Source organism: Zonotrichia leucophrys, chromosome 1 (assembly GCF_028769735.1).
Source record: "Zonotrichia leucophrys gambelii isolate GWCS_2022_RI chromosome 1, RI_Zleu_2.0, whole genome shotgun sequence".
NCBI lineage: Eukaryota > Metazoa > Chordata > Aves > Passeriformes > Passerellidae > Zonotrichia > Zonotrichia leucophrys.
In genome coordinates this window covers 93,545,729-93,563,240 of record NC_088169.1, presented here as the reverse complement: position 1 = coordinate 93,563,240, position 17,512 = coordinate 93,545,729, and the positions used below count along the sequence as shown (strand labels likewise).

Here is a 17,512-nt window from a genome sequence, read left to right as displayed (position 1 = left end):
ATATATTTGGCTATTTCTAATTCAGATTTTGAAATAGTTAATACAATCTGGGGTCTTTTTTCTGAAATTCAACTGATTTATGTAATTATTAACTCAGTATTAGCACTGATGTTTTAAAATACATTTCAATATATTCACAAGAAAAGAAGTTGTGATTCCAACACTAGCGCAAAACTGACCCAAATCTTGAAGAATTGCTTACTGTATGATCACAATGAAGTGATAAAGGAATGCTAAAGAATGTAAATTAAAGCCAAGAATTCAGAAATATGATCACCTGGAAGGGTTAAAGTTGCATGTGAAACCTTGGTTTGTATTCCATTCTGTCTTAATTAAAATCCTGCTGCCAACATCATATCAGAGTCCAGAAGTGCAACATATTTATCCTGAGATGAAGCCCCAAAATAAAAGGTAACAATCTGCCATTGCCTGTTTTTTGTCCATGCACAGACCTTGTAAAACCAGGAGCTGATGATCACACAGGTGATGTTCTAAATATGGGAAATATCAGATGCAAGGGCAGATAACCCTACTTAACTACTGGTTCCTTATCTTTGCAAACTCAGAGATCTATTTATACAGGTTGATAGCAGGAGCCTCATCTAGTGGTGCTAAGAGACAAACCAGCAGCCAGACAACCATCAGGCCACAGTGGAATTTTTGTTTCTGGATAGCAAAGATAACACTGAGCACACAGATTGTGAACATTCTTCCTGACCATCTCCACCATTCACAAGTTCCACCTGTCTTGTGAGAAATTGCACTGCATTAGCAGAAATTGCTGGATTTTTAGGTTGCCAACACTCAGGATCCTGTTCTAAACTAGGGAAGTAGAAGAAATCTTTTAACTATTCAGTGGCAGCAGCTTTGGTGGCTTTTGCCCAGATGAATAAATTCGGCTGTACCTGATGCCCCTCTTGGGAGAACAGAAGAACTTTCAGTCCCTGTAGCCAGTTTGAAACGTGCCAGGGGAACCAGATCAGACACTTTGATTGCTGTACTTTGGGAGCAGTCAACCAACCAGACTGTTTCATGAAACCACCAAAATTTTCTCAGTTTTCTCCTCATGACAAAACATCAGTCTCACAGGAGATGAGACAGGAAACCAACAACGGAGAAATGCAGTAGTTCAAAAAAGCAGTATTTTATTCTTTCATCCTCATTTCTGTGGGATCTCAGCACCTCAGGACCTAGGTGCCGAGTCACCGAGAACACCCTTGGGGGGCTCAGGAGTCCTGGAATGTTGCCAGAAGTGTCTGGTGGCTGGACTTTGATCCTACACAGGAGACGACACTTGTATGAGGATAGGAGGGTTTCACCGGAGTGAATGGTGAAGGGATTAGTTAATTAGAGAGTGAAACACAGGGTTTAGGATTTCTGTACAGGAGGGTTTAGAGAAGTAAGATGGAGGAATTGGGGCGTGTCCTGTCCTTCTTCTTCTCCTCCATCTTCTGTGGTGATGGTGGCACTTTGGGATTGGTTATTACTAAAAGTGCACTGGTTAATAAGGGTAAAAGGTATTGGGGAAAAATGATAAATATTGTATACGTAACTTTGAGTATAAAGATAGGTGACCGCCCAGAGGGGAGAGGAGTGTGCTCATGGCTGGCTGCTGAGCAGACCTCTGTCGGGCCGAGAGAAAATCTTTTAGATAAACAATTAATAAACACCGAGACCGAGAAAACAACTGAAGCCTCTTCTGGTCCTTTGAAACGCGGGCTGCCCCAAGGCCACCCCGGGCCTTTCCAGGCCCTTCAAACAGCCGAAAATCAGACACATTTCCTCTACATGTAATGTCTGTGTTTCTTCCTTTCTCTACAACTCACAGTATGGCAAAGCAGACAAGGACCCTGACACAGCCCCAAAGCAAAAGGTTGGTGAAGAATCCTGACAGTAGCAAAGCTGAAGAAGTGCGAGGACAGAACTGATAAAGGACTAATGAAAAATGAACTGAACATGCAGACCTAATTGTAGCATATTTCTAAGGACTCTATGTTTGAGTTCCTTTGGTTAGGGTATCAATGTAGAAGTAAAAGAATTCACTAATCTCTCTTAGTAGCTTTCTGTGAAGCCCTAAAAAGGGTTATAGCTAGCTAGAACAGGGAAGCCCTGGCAGTGGTTAGCTAAAATAGACAAGTAAGGTACAACATTCTACCTGCTTGCTCAGAATTACACTAATTAAGGAATTTCAAGTCAGAAAAGAGCCATTCCTCTAAAGAAACAAGTAAGGACTCAGTGTTCTTCTGCCCTCTCTTACTTCTAGGAAAATGTAGCAGGTAGCATTATATAAATTCTTTTAAAAGAGTTAAACTTTTTTTTTAACAACTGGAAAATATCTTGTCTTTAAGTTGCTCAGAAGCCATGAAAACAACACTGTTTCCTTATTGCATTTATTGATCTCCCAGTGATTTAATTTATGCTTTACAAACAGAAAGCTTCTTTGCTGTAGCAAAACTGCCAGCCTAATGAAGTGATTCTTGTAATCTTGAGTCCAAAACAGTGATCTATCAATTAAAACTGAGGGAACCTATAAAATGAACCAATTTTTAATTAGTATTTCCTTTCATTTGAGAGTTGCAATGCTAGAGAGATCCTAAGGTACAAAGTTCAGGAGCACAGGAGAAGACATTCTTAGGGATGATTTTCACAGGAGAATTTGCTTCTCCTCTTGTTTCAGAAAAGACTGGGATTTCTCATATTGTTTTCTTATTAGCTGGGACATCCTACTTGAGGAAGTTGGCAGCTTGAAAAGCTTATGGTCTGGATGATGATGATGTTAATTTAGGTAAGTTATCTTTAATTTAAGGTCAATTTTATTGAAAAATTTTATTTTTGTTGAGAAATACATAAGAATGGTTATTCATTCATATTATTCAAGCACACACTGTGGAGGCATAATTAAAGCACACCTGGTAATTCACAGATGCTTTTAACAGAGCTCATCACTCTGATGTCAATGTATTTATGGATTTTCTCTGTCTGTTGTTCTGGAAAATATAAACGTGGTATTTTTCATCTTAAAAGCCTTTTAAAACCATGCATTACATTTATTAAATGTAATGACTTCTTGACACTGGTTGATACTTCAGTATTTTACAGCCACAAACAGCAGGAATCAAGTAAAAAGCTCTTTTTATTAAAGGCCAAAGGACTTGAAAAGGCAAGCCTTGGCTCTTGTTGAAGATTAGAACTTTTATCTCAAAAAAATCCATGTGACCAGTTCTAAATTTGCAGGTGTCTCTATCTACCAGACACTTTATTGTATGAATGAAAAGGTGTACTGACAAAGGATGAAAAAGCTTTCCCATTAACAGTGCAACATTTTTTGTGTCTCAAAATAATAAGGAAGAAAAAAGGAATACCTATTCTGCTTAAAATAAAAGTGCTATAAGCAGCACAGTGTCCTGACCACACCCTACTTGGAACCACAGCAACTCTTGACTTGCTCAGCTCAGGAGGGCAGGATGTGGGAGTTTGAGACAGGAGGGAATACTCAATTAAGAGAGATGGAACAAGAAATCACAGCTAGCAGGTTTTCACCTAGGATGGGGAGGTCTTAAGTTCCAGCCCTATTATAACTTGTGGATGCTATCCAATGATCTGCTTATATAAAATAAATGAATTTACCAAAGATGAGAGCAATGGGTTCAGACAGGCAGCTCTGAATTTAAGTGTTACTTTGAAATCACCAAATCTACTGGGTACCATTTGATCTTCCACTACAAACTAATATTTTATGAACAACTTCTGTGAAACAAACACATGAAGCTATTATGAAATAGATATTCCATCTGTATTGCTAAGATGACATGATCTACAAAAATGAGAAGGACTTCACAGGTTATAACTATTGCATCTGGTCACTGTTCCAAGGAAAATTTATAATCTGTCCTTGAGCACAGACTGGAATGCAAGATTCCCCCTTTAAATTATGTGACTAAATCATTATCCTATAAACACTGGGTTGCACTTGCTTTTCCTATAAAGTGCAACACTTTAAGATGAAAAATACCTCACAGGTATATATGGTCTGGTAGGAAAAATGTTGTGTGCAACGGGATGTGTAGGTTTAAACATTCTGCTATGAAAATTGAACTGACAGTCCCACATCTCAACTCTGTACATCCACAGTACAAGGCAGAGGATGAGCACAAACCCTCAGAAGCAGCACCCACTGCTTCATTTCACATTCAGTCTGATCTGCTACACTTGCTCTGAGATGGTCTGCCAGATCCTAATCCTGTAACAGAGGCTGCTGGAGAAGACTGATCAATCGTTTTAGTGTTCTATCATAAGACAATATTAACTTTTTACTTGATTTTTATATATGAGACTGTATTCTTGGATTTCAAAATGATGCCACTCTCATGAATTTTGCCAGTTAGATAAAATATATTGGTATAAAAACGATGCAAATAATCTACTAAATAGAATGCAGGATGTTTGCAGAAATTTTAAATCCAGTTCTTCAACAGATAAAGTATTGATGCATTATATTAGTCTCTCCTTATTCAAAGCATATAAGTTAAAGTGGAATGTCTCAAAATCTACAAATTAAGATTAATAAAATTGCTGTGAAAATGAAAGCCCTGTTGTTAAAATCTAATGGGAACTGGGGCACACACCTATCCACACCTGAAATGGAGAAATTATTTGCAAATGTGAACTTATGTATTGCAAGTAACTAGAGAAAAAATACTAAGATAAATATTTTAAAAGCCTAAGTTGGTATGTTCTGATCATAGGTTTCCAGGAGAATATTGACTAAAGCCACTTGCCTACTACATGAACGTACTCAAATGTATTCTTCTACCACACATCTCATATTGATTCATCTCATAATAAAAGCATGGTGCTTTTGAAATCAGTGTGTGTCAGATCAGACCACACAATTCAGTCAATCCTTATTTATTTACTGAAGCAACTGAAATACATAAATATGTCACAGAGCTATCAATTCTGCATTGCAGAAAATACAGCTAAATAACAAAACAGAAAGTCAAACTCCTCTAAAAGTCACAGCATTTAAAATGCACTTCTTGTAGCTGTTTAAAATGTAGTGTATTCAGTGACTGGGGCCTTTTTGGAGCAGCCACTCAAAAAACCCAACCAGAAATCAACTATAGTACTAAAGAACCATATCCCAATATTTTTTTCTTATGCTATCTGTGAGCATTTTTTAGGGTTAATGTTGAATGTCAACATATAAATATACTATATATGGTATATCTATTTTATACCATATAGATATATGCTACTATTTATTCAATAAAATGAAAAAAATCCATAAACTGATTAGTGGAAAGAATAGTTATTGCCAGTAATTAGAGAGATCTAGCCTTTTTCTGCTCAAATTATCAGTTTTACAATTAAAGCATGTTAAGAGTACTGAATTTCCACTCACCATTGTCTGAAAACAACAACAGTTCAAACAAATAGTACTGCCGAATCTTTGAGAAGTGTGCTGTGTCTGGGTGAAATGGAGCTGATTTTCCTCATGGAGGCCTGCAGGGCGATGTGTTTTGAGTACAAGACTAAAACAGTGGTGATAAAACACCAGAATATCTCCATAACAGCACTAAAGAGGAGCAGACTCACAAAATTTCCTGTGCTCTTTCTGGACAAAGAGATTGATGCCACACTTACATTCTTTAATGCCCTCTAAGACTTGGCTACTTCAGCTATTCATTTTCTGATAGCTCTTGATCCACAATCTCTTTTGGACAAACTTGGCTTCTCCCATGACAGTCTTTTTTAATTCTTCTTTTTGTACTCAAGTGTGGCTTTGAATGTGGATCTGAAGCACCTGGGAAACATCTTGGTTCTTGACTTGAACAGTCTCCTTAGAAAAAGATGTAATTCAGAGACTGCTTTGCACAGATCAGGTGCAAGATGGAGATTCAAAGAATATTGCTTGCTTAATGCCACTAAGAAAAGACAGGTCAGGGGTGAGGAATAGAAATCTAAGAACTGTAAGAACTGGAGTGAAACTAGGTCAGTTAGGGAAAGAGGGCTGACCATGAATGAGGGAAGAGAACTTCTTCAAGAAAACCTTCCCCCCCTCACCCCTCTCCTGAATGAGATCATAGTCTCTGTTTTGCTCATCTCCCCATTTCTTGAACCTCAGGAAAAACTGTGCTTTTATCCTACACCTTTCCTTGAGGTCTAGGCTGAAATAGTGTGTGATTGTGTCTGTCCCACTTCCTACTGAACCACTCATCACATGACATGGTTCATGTTCCTTGCTGTGCAAGATCCTCATGGGGAAACTCTTTGGCTTCAGAAACTTCCCCTTAGGTATTCCCAATGCAGAAACAATTATTCAGAGTCACTGCAGCCTTTCTACCTCATAATGGCCATTCAATCCTCCACAGCTCCCTTTCATCCCTGGTCTCCCTCCATTACACGTGCAAGAAAGGCACCTAACTTCAAGAAGTCATCAAGAATTTAAATTGAATGAGTGCCTGCAGATAAAAAAAAATAGGTCTCCTTTCACAACACTAAAATGCTCCCGCTGTATGTGTCTGTGTACTTTGGGTTTGTCTTTTACTAGATATTAGCTTTCCTAAGTTATTTGGAGAAGTAGCAATTCCCTCTACCATCAAAAGTATCTGCCAGATAAAAGCAAAAGAAGAAAAGTGTCAAAATAACTAAGTGTGTAGTATGACTACAAATTTCTGTGGTTTAAGGATGTCTACCAAATTTAGGTCATGGATATTTGTCTAAAAAAGATAATTAGCAGACTGGAAAGGAGGGCAAATTGATGTACTTTGTTTCCTATGCACATCAACACTTCTGTTGATGACAAAGTTTGGAACAAAGAAGGTAGGGAAAGCTCTAAAGCTGACACAAGGTCTGATTAAGATGCATCACTTATTTGAAATAGTTGACTATCACCAGTAGTCATAATTTCACTATGAGAGTAAGTTGAGGGGTTTTTTATTATACTCAAAAACCCCCTTGTAACAGATATCCAGAAAGCATTTTTTCAGATATTGTTCATAAATGCAGTCATCAACTCCACTTGAAATGCTGCCAGAGTCATCCACCTGTATGCCAGTTTTACATGCATCTCCAAATATATGAAAATCTACATTTTCTCAGTAGATTTGTTTGCAGATGTCAGATTCCATTTTTATCTCCTAGATAAACAGCAACTGAAAGTGAGGGAAGTCCAGTACATTTAACTGTAACATATTCAGTCTCCTTACTTAAAAAGCATGGAAGAGGCTTGGGAAACTAACAAACCCGGGACCCAAATTTATGCATGTGTGCAGAAACCTAATATATATCTATACCTATATGTTTATATATCTGTATATGTTTATGTGTATATATATGTGAATGCACACATAACCAGATGCATAGTCTTAGCATTAAAAAAATCTCCAAACTCTGGTTCTGTTGGATTTAGTAATAAAGGTAAATTTGATTATTTTGGTATCTTTTACAATATTTTTTTATTCTTGTAGATTGACAATAAATTCAATTCTGTAATAACCTATTTAGCTATCTATACATACAAAAATAGACATTTGTATGTTGATTTCCAGGGGAATTTTTAAAAGAACTTAGGAGTACTGACTCTCAGTGAAGTTTGCATTCCTGAATAGCTCAAGTTCTCTACAAAAATCTCAAATACATTGTCCAATGAGACAAAAGATGAAATGTATCAATGATTCCTCCATTTCAAACAATAGAACTTTGGGTTTATGATCTTGTCTGTGCTACCCCCATTCCATCTGCCCAATAAATCACACAGAGTAAACAGCAGAGAACACAGTTGGCTTATTTTAAGGATAAAGAACTACTGAAACCTTGTTTAGATTAAAAGGCAGCAGTTCCAGGGAGAGTAAATCTGTCACAATTTATATTTAGCTTTTATGCCACCCTTCTCACAGACTAAAACCCCAAGTTACATTCTCCTCTTTTCTTTTAAAGTACATCCAACCTGATGTCAAACATTCTTTACCACATTTCCTTTAGCTACTGTAAAATTCCATGCCTACTCAGAACTCTGCCAGCAATGATTTAATTAGCGCTATTTATCTTCTTTGCCAGATTTTCTTTTTTTTAGAGTGCACAAACAGCCTCAGTTCTACCTCCCAGGAATACAGTCTTTCTGTGTATATCAGCTGCTGAAGACCCATGACGTTCAACAGAGCTATCTTGGGTTTAGATTTCACCTTCCCCTTTACTTGGCACAGTTACTCTGGAATTGAAGATATGATTACTGGCTGTTTCACAGAAAGAAGATGATGATCTTATAAAATCACTTAGCTTGGAAAAGACTTCCAAGACCATCGAGTCCAACCACTAACCCAGCACTAAAAAGTCCACCACTAAACCATGTCCCTCAGTGCCACCTCTGCATGACTTTTGAACACTTCCAGGGCTGGTGACTCCACCACTTCCCAGAGCAGCCGTTTCCAGGGTTGGACAACTCTTTCAGCAAAGTAATTTTTCCTAAGATCCAATCTAAACTTCCCCTGCACAATCCAAGGCCATTTTTCTTTTTTCCTTTCAAGTACTTGAGAGAGTGTTAAAGTCCCCCAACAGCCTCCTTTTCACAGTGCTAAACACCCCCAGCTCCCTCAGGAGCTAAACACCCTCCTGCCTTGCAGGACTTGTGCTCCAGATCCTTCCCCAGCTCTGTTTCCCTCCTCTGGACACATTCCAGCACCTCAATATCTTTCTTTTAGAAAGGGGCCTAGAACTGGACACAGGATTTGAGGTCTGGCCTCACCAGGGCTGAGTACCAGGGGACAATCAGTGCCCTGGTCCTGCTGGCCACACTATTGCTGACACAGGCCAGGATGCCATTGGCCTTTTTGAAGTCATGTTTGTTTCTTCACAAAACACACCTGTTAAAATAAGTGTTGCTGCACCTTATTTGACATTCAAAAATCACTCTTCCTATTAAAGCATTGGAAGAAGTACAGAAAACAGGCCAGAAAAAGTTATTCCAAATACGATTCTAAAGCAGAAGCTCCCTTGAGCAGAACCTGTAGAATTCTTGTGATTTGCAAATGGCTTTACATGTAGATTTTTTAAACATAAGTAAAAGAGATGGTATCTTCTATACCACTCAAAATTGAAAGACTATTTTGTAGCAAATTTCATAGATAGCTGCAATCTGCCATCCTTGAATTTATCAGATGCAATTTCATCCACTAAGACAAGTCAATTTAATGACCTGCTCCTTAGTGCCAAAATTTTCTTACTCCCCCATTTCCTTCTCTATCCAGTCCCAACTGCACTCCTTCCACTTTCTTTATGCATCATTCTGACTAACATTGGAGGCAAGCACCAGATAAATCAGTTTGTTAATCTGGCAAAAAAAGTAGCACAGCAGAAGAACTGGTATTTTTTCAGGTTACTGCATTGGATGGCTCACAGAAATAAATCTGACAAGCAGCAGATTTGGAGCAAAGGAAGGGTCAGGACTGGGCAGCTAAGCTAAAGGTGGGGATAGAGCAATGCTTCCACTGGCATGTGTCAGCTAGTCAGAATAATGTTTTGTTTGCCTAGATATAAAATGGCCGCTGTATTTTCTGATAATGTGGCTAAGAAACAACTGTGCCTACTGGAAAAGCCCTGCATGGGTTGCAAATGCCTTACAGCATTGCTCAAGCAACTAACAGTGAAAGGAAATATCTGCATGCCCCACAACCTGCATCCATGACAATATGGAGCCTGAAAGTCTAAAGAATATGTACCCAAAACAGCACCAGACCACACTAAAACACATACAAAACCATATTACTAATGTAAACCTGTTTGATGGTGAATTTTCAGTTTTCTAGAGGCCATTCTGGACCCAGTAGGTTTTCTTTGCACTGGATTTAAGACAAACTTCCTCTCATTTCATGATAAGCAAAAATGGTAATAGCTAGAGAAGAGTGTCTTTCAGAATTTCTCACTGCAATTGACCACTAAATAATCAGCAGTTTGATTTAAAAAAGAGTAGATATTGTATTCTGCATGTTTGAAGCAGAGAGCTGCAATGGCTAAACACAGCTCTGATGCAATAAAAGAACTCCAAAGGAAAGGACTCAGTGACTCCAGGAAGTACTTAGAATGAATATTAACAAGAATTTGTCAGCTGAATAATTGACAATATAGAAATATGCATCCTAAAATCTGAGCACGGCATGCTGCTTCTTCAGATCTGTTACTGGAATAATCACTGTTAACAATACTGATTTTAATCTATTTATTCAGACTGAGAATGCAAAAAATCCCCAGACTTCTCCTTTTCCTCTGAAATCAAGAAGAGACTTCAGTCTGACCAAGTGTCTTAATTTCTCACCTCCTTATACGGTGATACAGAACTTTCTCTGACAGCAGCAGAGACTGCACAGTTGGTTTTATTGTGTCGGAAGGTTCTTCACACTGGGACTAGAGAAGATGGATGTGGAGACAATAAGAAAAGGAATTCCATTTCATAGCCCCTCTTCATTGAATGTATTTTCCTGAAGCAAGGATATTCCACTTAGAGTGATGTCAAGCAATGATCTGAACAATGATGACAAGTATGGGAGCTGGGAACAGGCTTCCAACAGGAAGAAAAGACCCCAAAGGAAAAATGAAATTTGCTGTCTTTAGGACAAAGGTAAAGAATGACCAGATACCAGAGCAACTGTTTCAGGAGCAGGGTTTTAACCCTTTATTTGCAGACTTTGTATTGATAGTAGGGACACTACCATCAATGGTTTGCAGTGCTGGAGGTAGCCTGCAGTTGTTTGAACTTCCTTGGGAAACCCACAGAGACTGTGAGGATCAGTAGAGCATAGCAACAACAATTCCCAGGGCTACAGAAGCTAGAGAGAGCAGTTGCATCTAAGCACCTTGAAAAGAAATCTAGGAGAAAAAAAAATGACTGCCATACCAAAATGAACTTCCATCTCTGCACTCTAATGGCAGCTTATGAATATGCTCTACTTCAGGACAATTTAACATGGTCAGCTTCAGTACTGCTGCTGGATCACTCAAAATGATCACCTGAAGGCCTGATGTTAGACATTAATATTGAGACCTGTTAACTTGTGACCAGCAGAAATACCAATACCTTGTGAATCCTTCAGAAAGTCAAGGAGGCAATAATATAATCATGTGTCTTGGACTCATCACAGCAAAACTTGTTCTACATCATGGCATGAATATTAAACATAAATTCAGTATTCCCATCCTTTTGTGTTCCCTAAAGAAGATAGTTAGATCCAAACCAGGTGCCTTTGGCACCACCAGTAAACAAACAAATAAATAAGGGGGTAAATTTCTTTGGTGGCAGCCAAGTAGTCTGTCCTTCCACTCCATCCACAGTACTGTTTACAAACACCAGTCAAACACAATGTATGTATAGAAGGAGTTCCCTTTTTCTTATATGACCTACTCATAGCTGAATGAAATTGTGCAGTTCTGTTAAAAAGTATTTTTACAGGATACTGTGCAAAACTCAGAGCCACTAAAACCTATATTTTCCTTAGTTTGCTAAAAAAAACCCACATTACGAATTGTACTTTCAGATGTAATACTTAATCTGTTACATCATTACTTGAATTTTATTGCCTGATTTCAACAACTACAAACATCTGCAACAAGACTGACTTAAATGAGTGGTGTTCTGGGGGTAGACTTAGGGCCTCTTTCACTGCAAATTTATAAGTCCACAAGTAGGTTTTTTATGTAATATGTTCTGCAAAACTTACAGCCAAGTGGAGAAACCTCAGTTAAAATGAATAAATAAGCAATTCTTTTTATGGTACCCTCTGTCTTCAAAGCACAGTTTCCATTAACTCAGGGCTCAATTAAGCAAACCAGGCTCTCTGTGACTAAGCTGAGAAGCAATTATGTTATGACATATCTTCCAAAAAACAAAAAAAAAAATCAAATTCCCTGGTAATCCTGCTGCTCTTGCTTGATTAAGATACTAGCACTGGTAGAAATTTTTCCATGAATGAGGCAGGAGTTTGCTAGCAACCAGGAGAAGAAATGTTAAAAGGAAGGACACTTTGAAAAACATTCTTTTCCCTTCTGCTAACTCTTTATAATCTATTTTTATAGAAAACATATAGAGAATTTTATATAAGCTTAGGGATATAGCAATTTTTCCAATTCATGTTCCATTTCCTGTGTCAGGAGATATGCAGGTTTAAATTAATTCTACATGAACCTGGTTTAATTCAGGCTCTGTAGCTGAATTTTCCTCAAAGGAGAGATTTGTAGAGATAAAGGATGCCTAGCCAGTGACAGCACTGCTCCTAGAAAAGCCACATTGCTGAGATAGAAAGAAGAGGTGGGCACAGGAGTCAATCTTCTGCAAGGTCTTCCTCCTACTTCTATCATGAAATTCCCAATACCCTCATCTGAAGATATCAGTGAAGATTCCAAGGACAAAGCCCCAGATTTTTAACCTTGCATACCTCTAAAAAGAAGAAGAAACCATGACTACTAGACTTGTACTTCTCAAAGGTACACAAATTCATGGACATTTTCTTCTTTGCATTTGAACATAATACATTCAGTCCACTTCACACAGGTAAGAAATAAAGAGTAGAACTATCAAAGCAGACTTTGTGATATAACTTGAGGTTTAGTTGAGTCTTTTGAGAAATTCTGGGTCAGACAGAAATTGAAGCTTAGGAAAATGCAACTGTTCAGACCAAGAGTACCCAAAAATGGAAGAACCAAAGTTTTAGTAATATTACATGAGACACAGGCTTGTTTTCCACAAGGAGATTTTTCTTTACTTTGTAACCTGCCTTGGGTTCATTGCATTTACAGTTACCTTGGGAACAGGGATAGCAAAAGAACCAGAAAATATTATATTGCTGTTTCATACAGCATTGTCCCCTACTTTAAACCCATAATTTATTTAGCTACAAAAAGTCTGAAAAAAAAAATTGGTTTATTAGTTCTATACTCTGTAACTTTTAAACCTTTCTGTCTTTCTCCTTTTTTCCTTGTTTTATATGTATTTTCACTGAAGTGGAAAACATTGGAACCTTGCCAAACTAAGAAAATTATGTAGAGAAACATTTTGAAACACATCACATTTACATATTCTTAATTTTTTCTTTAATTTAAGTCTTCAAATTTTAATTACCTTGTAATTAAATTTATTTTGAATAGACTTCTAACTTCCAAATCCTACTGTATTAAAAACAGCACATAAATTGCTGGCACTGAAGTACCTTTATAATTACCGAAAAGAAATAGGCACTTTTATAGTGCTTCCCCTTCTCCTCTGGGAAGAGATGAATTCTGTCCTAAAATCACTTATTTCCCACCATTCACTTGAAAGTACCTAAATAATTTCATACACAGCCATCTAACTGCAATCTAACACTGGCTAACTGCATTGCAGCAATGAATTTATTTATTGCTAGCACAACATTCACAATTTGCTCATTACCACTTTGCTGTCCACTTTAACTTGGGATGCTGAAAAAGATCAATTCTGTTTTATCTTAACCAATATATGCCAAAACCCTATGCGAAAAATGCAATCAGAAATTGTTCTTTGAACCCCTTAGGGATCTGGTTGATTCCTCAACAGCACATCTTTTTCCAGTCTGTCTCATAGAGCAAAATGAAGTAGAACATAACAAGTGTAGCCTTACCTGAGCGCTGGAGGAAGGTAATTCCCATCCCAGTATTACAAAGACACAGAAATGCTGCAAACTGTGAGTGAGAAAGGATACATTCGTATGGCTCCTGTTCTTGTTCCGATGGCCAGGATTTTCTGCACGGGGTCAAACGCTAAGGCAGTGGGTAGGTAAGGAAAGCCATGGCGAACCGTCTGCAACAGAGCAAAGGAGCAAAGTGACTGACCTGCAACCACTGAGAGCAGCATGGATGCTTCATGCTTATCTTCTTCTGGATGTTCTAGCACTTTCAATACATTTCTAGACAAGTATTTCAAAAGACACAGTATTTCAAATACAGAGGTGAATTTGGTTCATATGAATTTCTAGTTATGCTTTTCACTGAGTAATATTTTAAATAGTTTTATTGCAACAAAGTAGATTGCAAAGTGTATGCTATTATACAACTGGTATATATTGCTGAAGTGGTATACTGAAAGATAACCTTAATATGCAGGGCAGCTGAACTGTAAACTGAAAAAAAAGACACATAATATGCTTTCAAAACACTCAGCCTCAACAGAACAGCTCCAGCAGAAAGAAATGGAATATGTCCAGGGGAAAAGATCCAATAAACCAATAAACTGAATCGAGTCTATGAGGTAAAAACCTTAATATCAATTTAAAAAACAAAGACGCCAGAGAAGATGTTCTCAAAACGAGCAGCTGAACCACTCACCCTTTCTTAATCTTTATTTACAATACTGTGCTTTTAATTCTAATTTCTGCAGAGATACTTTGGGGAATAAATAAACTGAGCATGATACAACACATCCTTGAAGACTGTCTCAATACTTCAAGTTATCTCAACCTGGAGATTGTGACCAACATGACTTGCCCAATTCTTATGAGGAAGAACACTAACATAAGAACAAAAGTGAAAATAACAAGACACATAAAAAACCCAAGACACATAAAAAAATACACATAAAAATGAACAGTAATTAAATTTTTCTGTGGGGCTGCTTTCCTAAAAATGGGCACAAAATGCTGTTTTTTAGTATAATATTAATAATGGTTTATATGATCTAACAAAATAAAACCTTGAACTCTAGGACTGACTCTTTTTTTAGTAATTGGTTGGGATTGGAGAGGAAGTACTTTGAACTGAATGAATTTTAACTTTTTAAGCTGTCTTCCTCTTCCTTGAAATTATCTAGCTCAAGAACTCTGTCTGCTGAAGCATTCAGCAGTCCCTATGGAACAATGGCAACAAAAGGGACTCCTTAACTGCAGACCTGTTGGGTAAAAGGCAGCTGATGATTCCACAGCTGTATCGCTCCAGCTCCTCCGTTACAGCTGGAAACACTTGAAATGATATTCACAAGCAGTTTGGGAACAACCAAATGTATGTTTTTCAGCAAATAACCCCTTCCTTAAAAGAGATCTTACTTGTCTCATATATTAATTACTGCTGATAAGGGAACTTGTTTAATGAATGTCTAATTATTAGTTTCTAGGCTGAAAAAAACCCAGAAGCATATGCTACTTCAGTAAGCTCTAGAAAAGTAACTCACGTTTTATGTTAATGTAGGCATTTATCAAAGACCTCAATTCTGTATCTGGTTTGGTTTGCTTTGTGTTTTGGAGTTTTTTAACTTTCTTAAGTATCAGGATTAGTCAAATATAAAGGTTTTTTTTATTTTGATATCTAAGCTGGGACCAGACTTACACCCCTAGAAGTGGTTTTACCTCTCATGTCACAAAAATAGAAGCAATCATGGATTGTAGTATTTTCTAGTGTGTTGAACATGTAGCATTACTAATCTGCTGTTATATTTGAAATTTCTGTATTCTGGTGAATAAATGTTCTTCCTTATGTGAAAAATCTTTATTTTCACCAATTATCCTTTTTCAGTTATTGATTTTAGAAACGTTGTCTATAATAAAGTTTGAATTCCTATCAGTTCCAGTCACAGTAAGCTTCTCTGATGTTTAGCCATGACTGAAGTTTTCAGTACTATTTTTAAGACCTAAGAATGCAAAGATAAATATTTTTAAAGAGCTATTTGCATCCTTGCCTACATATTTAGGATCTGCATTGTATTTTCAGTATTTCTGCAATCTAGAGTCAGATTTCCCATTTGGAAATTTTAATTGGGTCCTTTATTTGACATAGAACTCTGTTTTAAAAGAACAGTGATGTACATCTTTTCAGGATCACAGCTCAGTACAATTTTTGAACTCTAGTATTGACTCAAAAGGGCTCTTTCTATTTTGCAGCCATTTTCCAAATTTGAGTATTTAGACTAATCCAAATTAGGAGGTTTCTGTGACTGCAAAATTCTGCCATTTGAAAAATATTTTTTAAAATTTGTTGAAATCCATTGAACATCCAAGTAAATTACACCTTCCAAGTACAATGTTTATATTTATTAAGATTCCAAAAGAACAAAACCATTTTGGAAGGAAAGCCAAGTAGTACAGTACAGAGTTAGGGCAGAAAATGATGTCTCTATAACTGAGGGTTTGGCCCAAATTCGTGCAGCCTCAGAAATTATTCTGAAAATTAAACAAAAGAACATGGAAAATCTTTAACACTCCAAACTCCCAGGTTCTTATCCTCAGCTTTGGTCCAACAAAAGCTTTTTGGTCCTTTCTTTTTCAAAGGACTGTGAGAAAGATTGACATGAAAAGCCAGTGCTTGGAGTAGACTTTTCAGCTTTGCTTTGATACAGATCGAGTGAACCTGAGTGTAAGGATGAGTAAGAGTTCCAGAACTGTGGCTGGGCTTCCTTACAGCATTTACTAATACATATGAAAAAGAAAAGAAGGCTACAAAATTAACTTGATCCTAGGGTGACAAAAAAAAAAAAAAACAAAGTACATTCCTACTTTATCTGAGTTATGTCCAGTAGGAAAAACAGAGAACAAAAGTATCAGTGGTGCTCAGAAATGCAAAACAAAGTAGTTGGGGTCAATATCAGGCAAAAGTAGAAGTATGGCTAAAAATCAGCCTGTGATCAAAGAAATATACAGGGGCCTACCTGTCCCAAATACCCCAAGAAAGAAGCTGCCAAAAAATAAAAGGGAGAGAGAAAAACCAGACAGCAGATGGAGCCAGGACTGCTTTTCTCCACATTACCCAGCTTCCTTTAATGTCTCCTTTTTGGGCACGCTGTCTCTAGAGGCAGGCTCTGCTCCCTAGGACATACAGTTTCTGTGCAATATGCAAAACAATTTACTTGAAACAGAACAATTACAAATGCAGATACAATTTCAGCATAAATCTCTGTTCAGCTTAGTTATTTTCTCCTAAATTCTCTTCTAAATCATTTTAAGCAGTGAATTGCATGTATATATCATTAAAATAATCTTTACACAAACAATTTACTTAAATTAATATGGGAAATTGATTATTTGGGCTTCCTAGTAATCTACCAATGAACATTTTAATATCCTGTACAGAACATAATGGTCTTTTTCAGTCTAAACTACCATGATAGATTTCATTAGCTGAAAAAAAAATTGCACTAGCACTAATATGCAATATCCAGTATAATTGTTCACAGGGTGCATAATGCAATTCTTCAGCAAAAGAGTTTTCTTAACGTTTCTTCTGTGGTAGTTTATATCAGATTTCAAAAACACCTTTTTAATAAAAGTAATTATAACATTCTCTCGCTCCAGAAAAAAACAGAACCAGATAAAATTTTCAACTGTATCAACTAATAGAGTTTTTAGCCAAAAAATGTTTCTGAAAACTTGCATAAACTTAAAATTTGTAACTTTTCTACTAATATTTTATGGACACTTTGTTTCATTTAACATCTGACAGCAAAAGTGATCTACTTAGGTAAATAATTTTTGAGAATATGTTCATTTGCTAAAATTTAACTACATAGTCTAAACATGTGGCTCAG

The 17,512-nt window shown here is 37.0% G+C and overlaps 1 protein-coding gene across 9 annotated transcripts in view; it reads right to left on the bottom strand.

Annotated features, from left to right (window-relative positions):
- The window catches only part of STXBP5L (syntaxin binding protein 5L), a 185,245-nt gene that overhangs the window by 154,333 nt on the left and 13,400 nt on the right, over positions 1 to 17,512 (bottom strand). For all 9 annotated transcript variants that reach the window (XM_064722676.1, XM_064722666.1, XM_064722730.1 and 6 more), the window contains exon 2: positions 13,707 to 13,804. In XM_064722676.1, the coding sequence (XP_064578746.1) occupies positions 13,707 to 13,804 (98 nt within the window). The remainder of the gene's footprint in view (positions 1 to 13,706; positions 13,805 to 17,512) is intronic.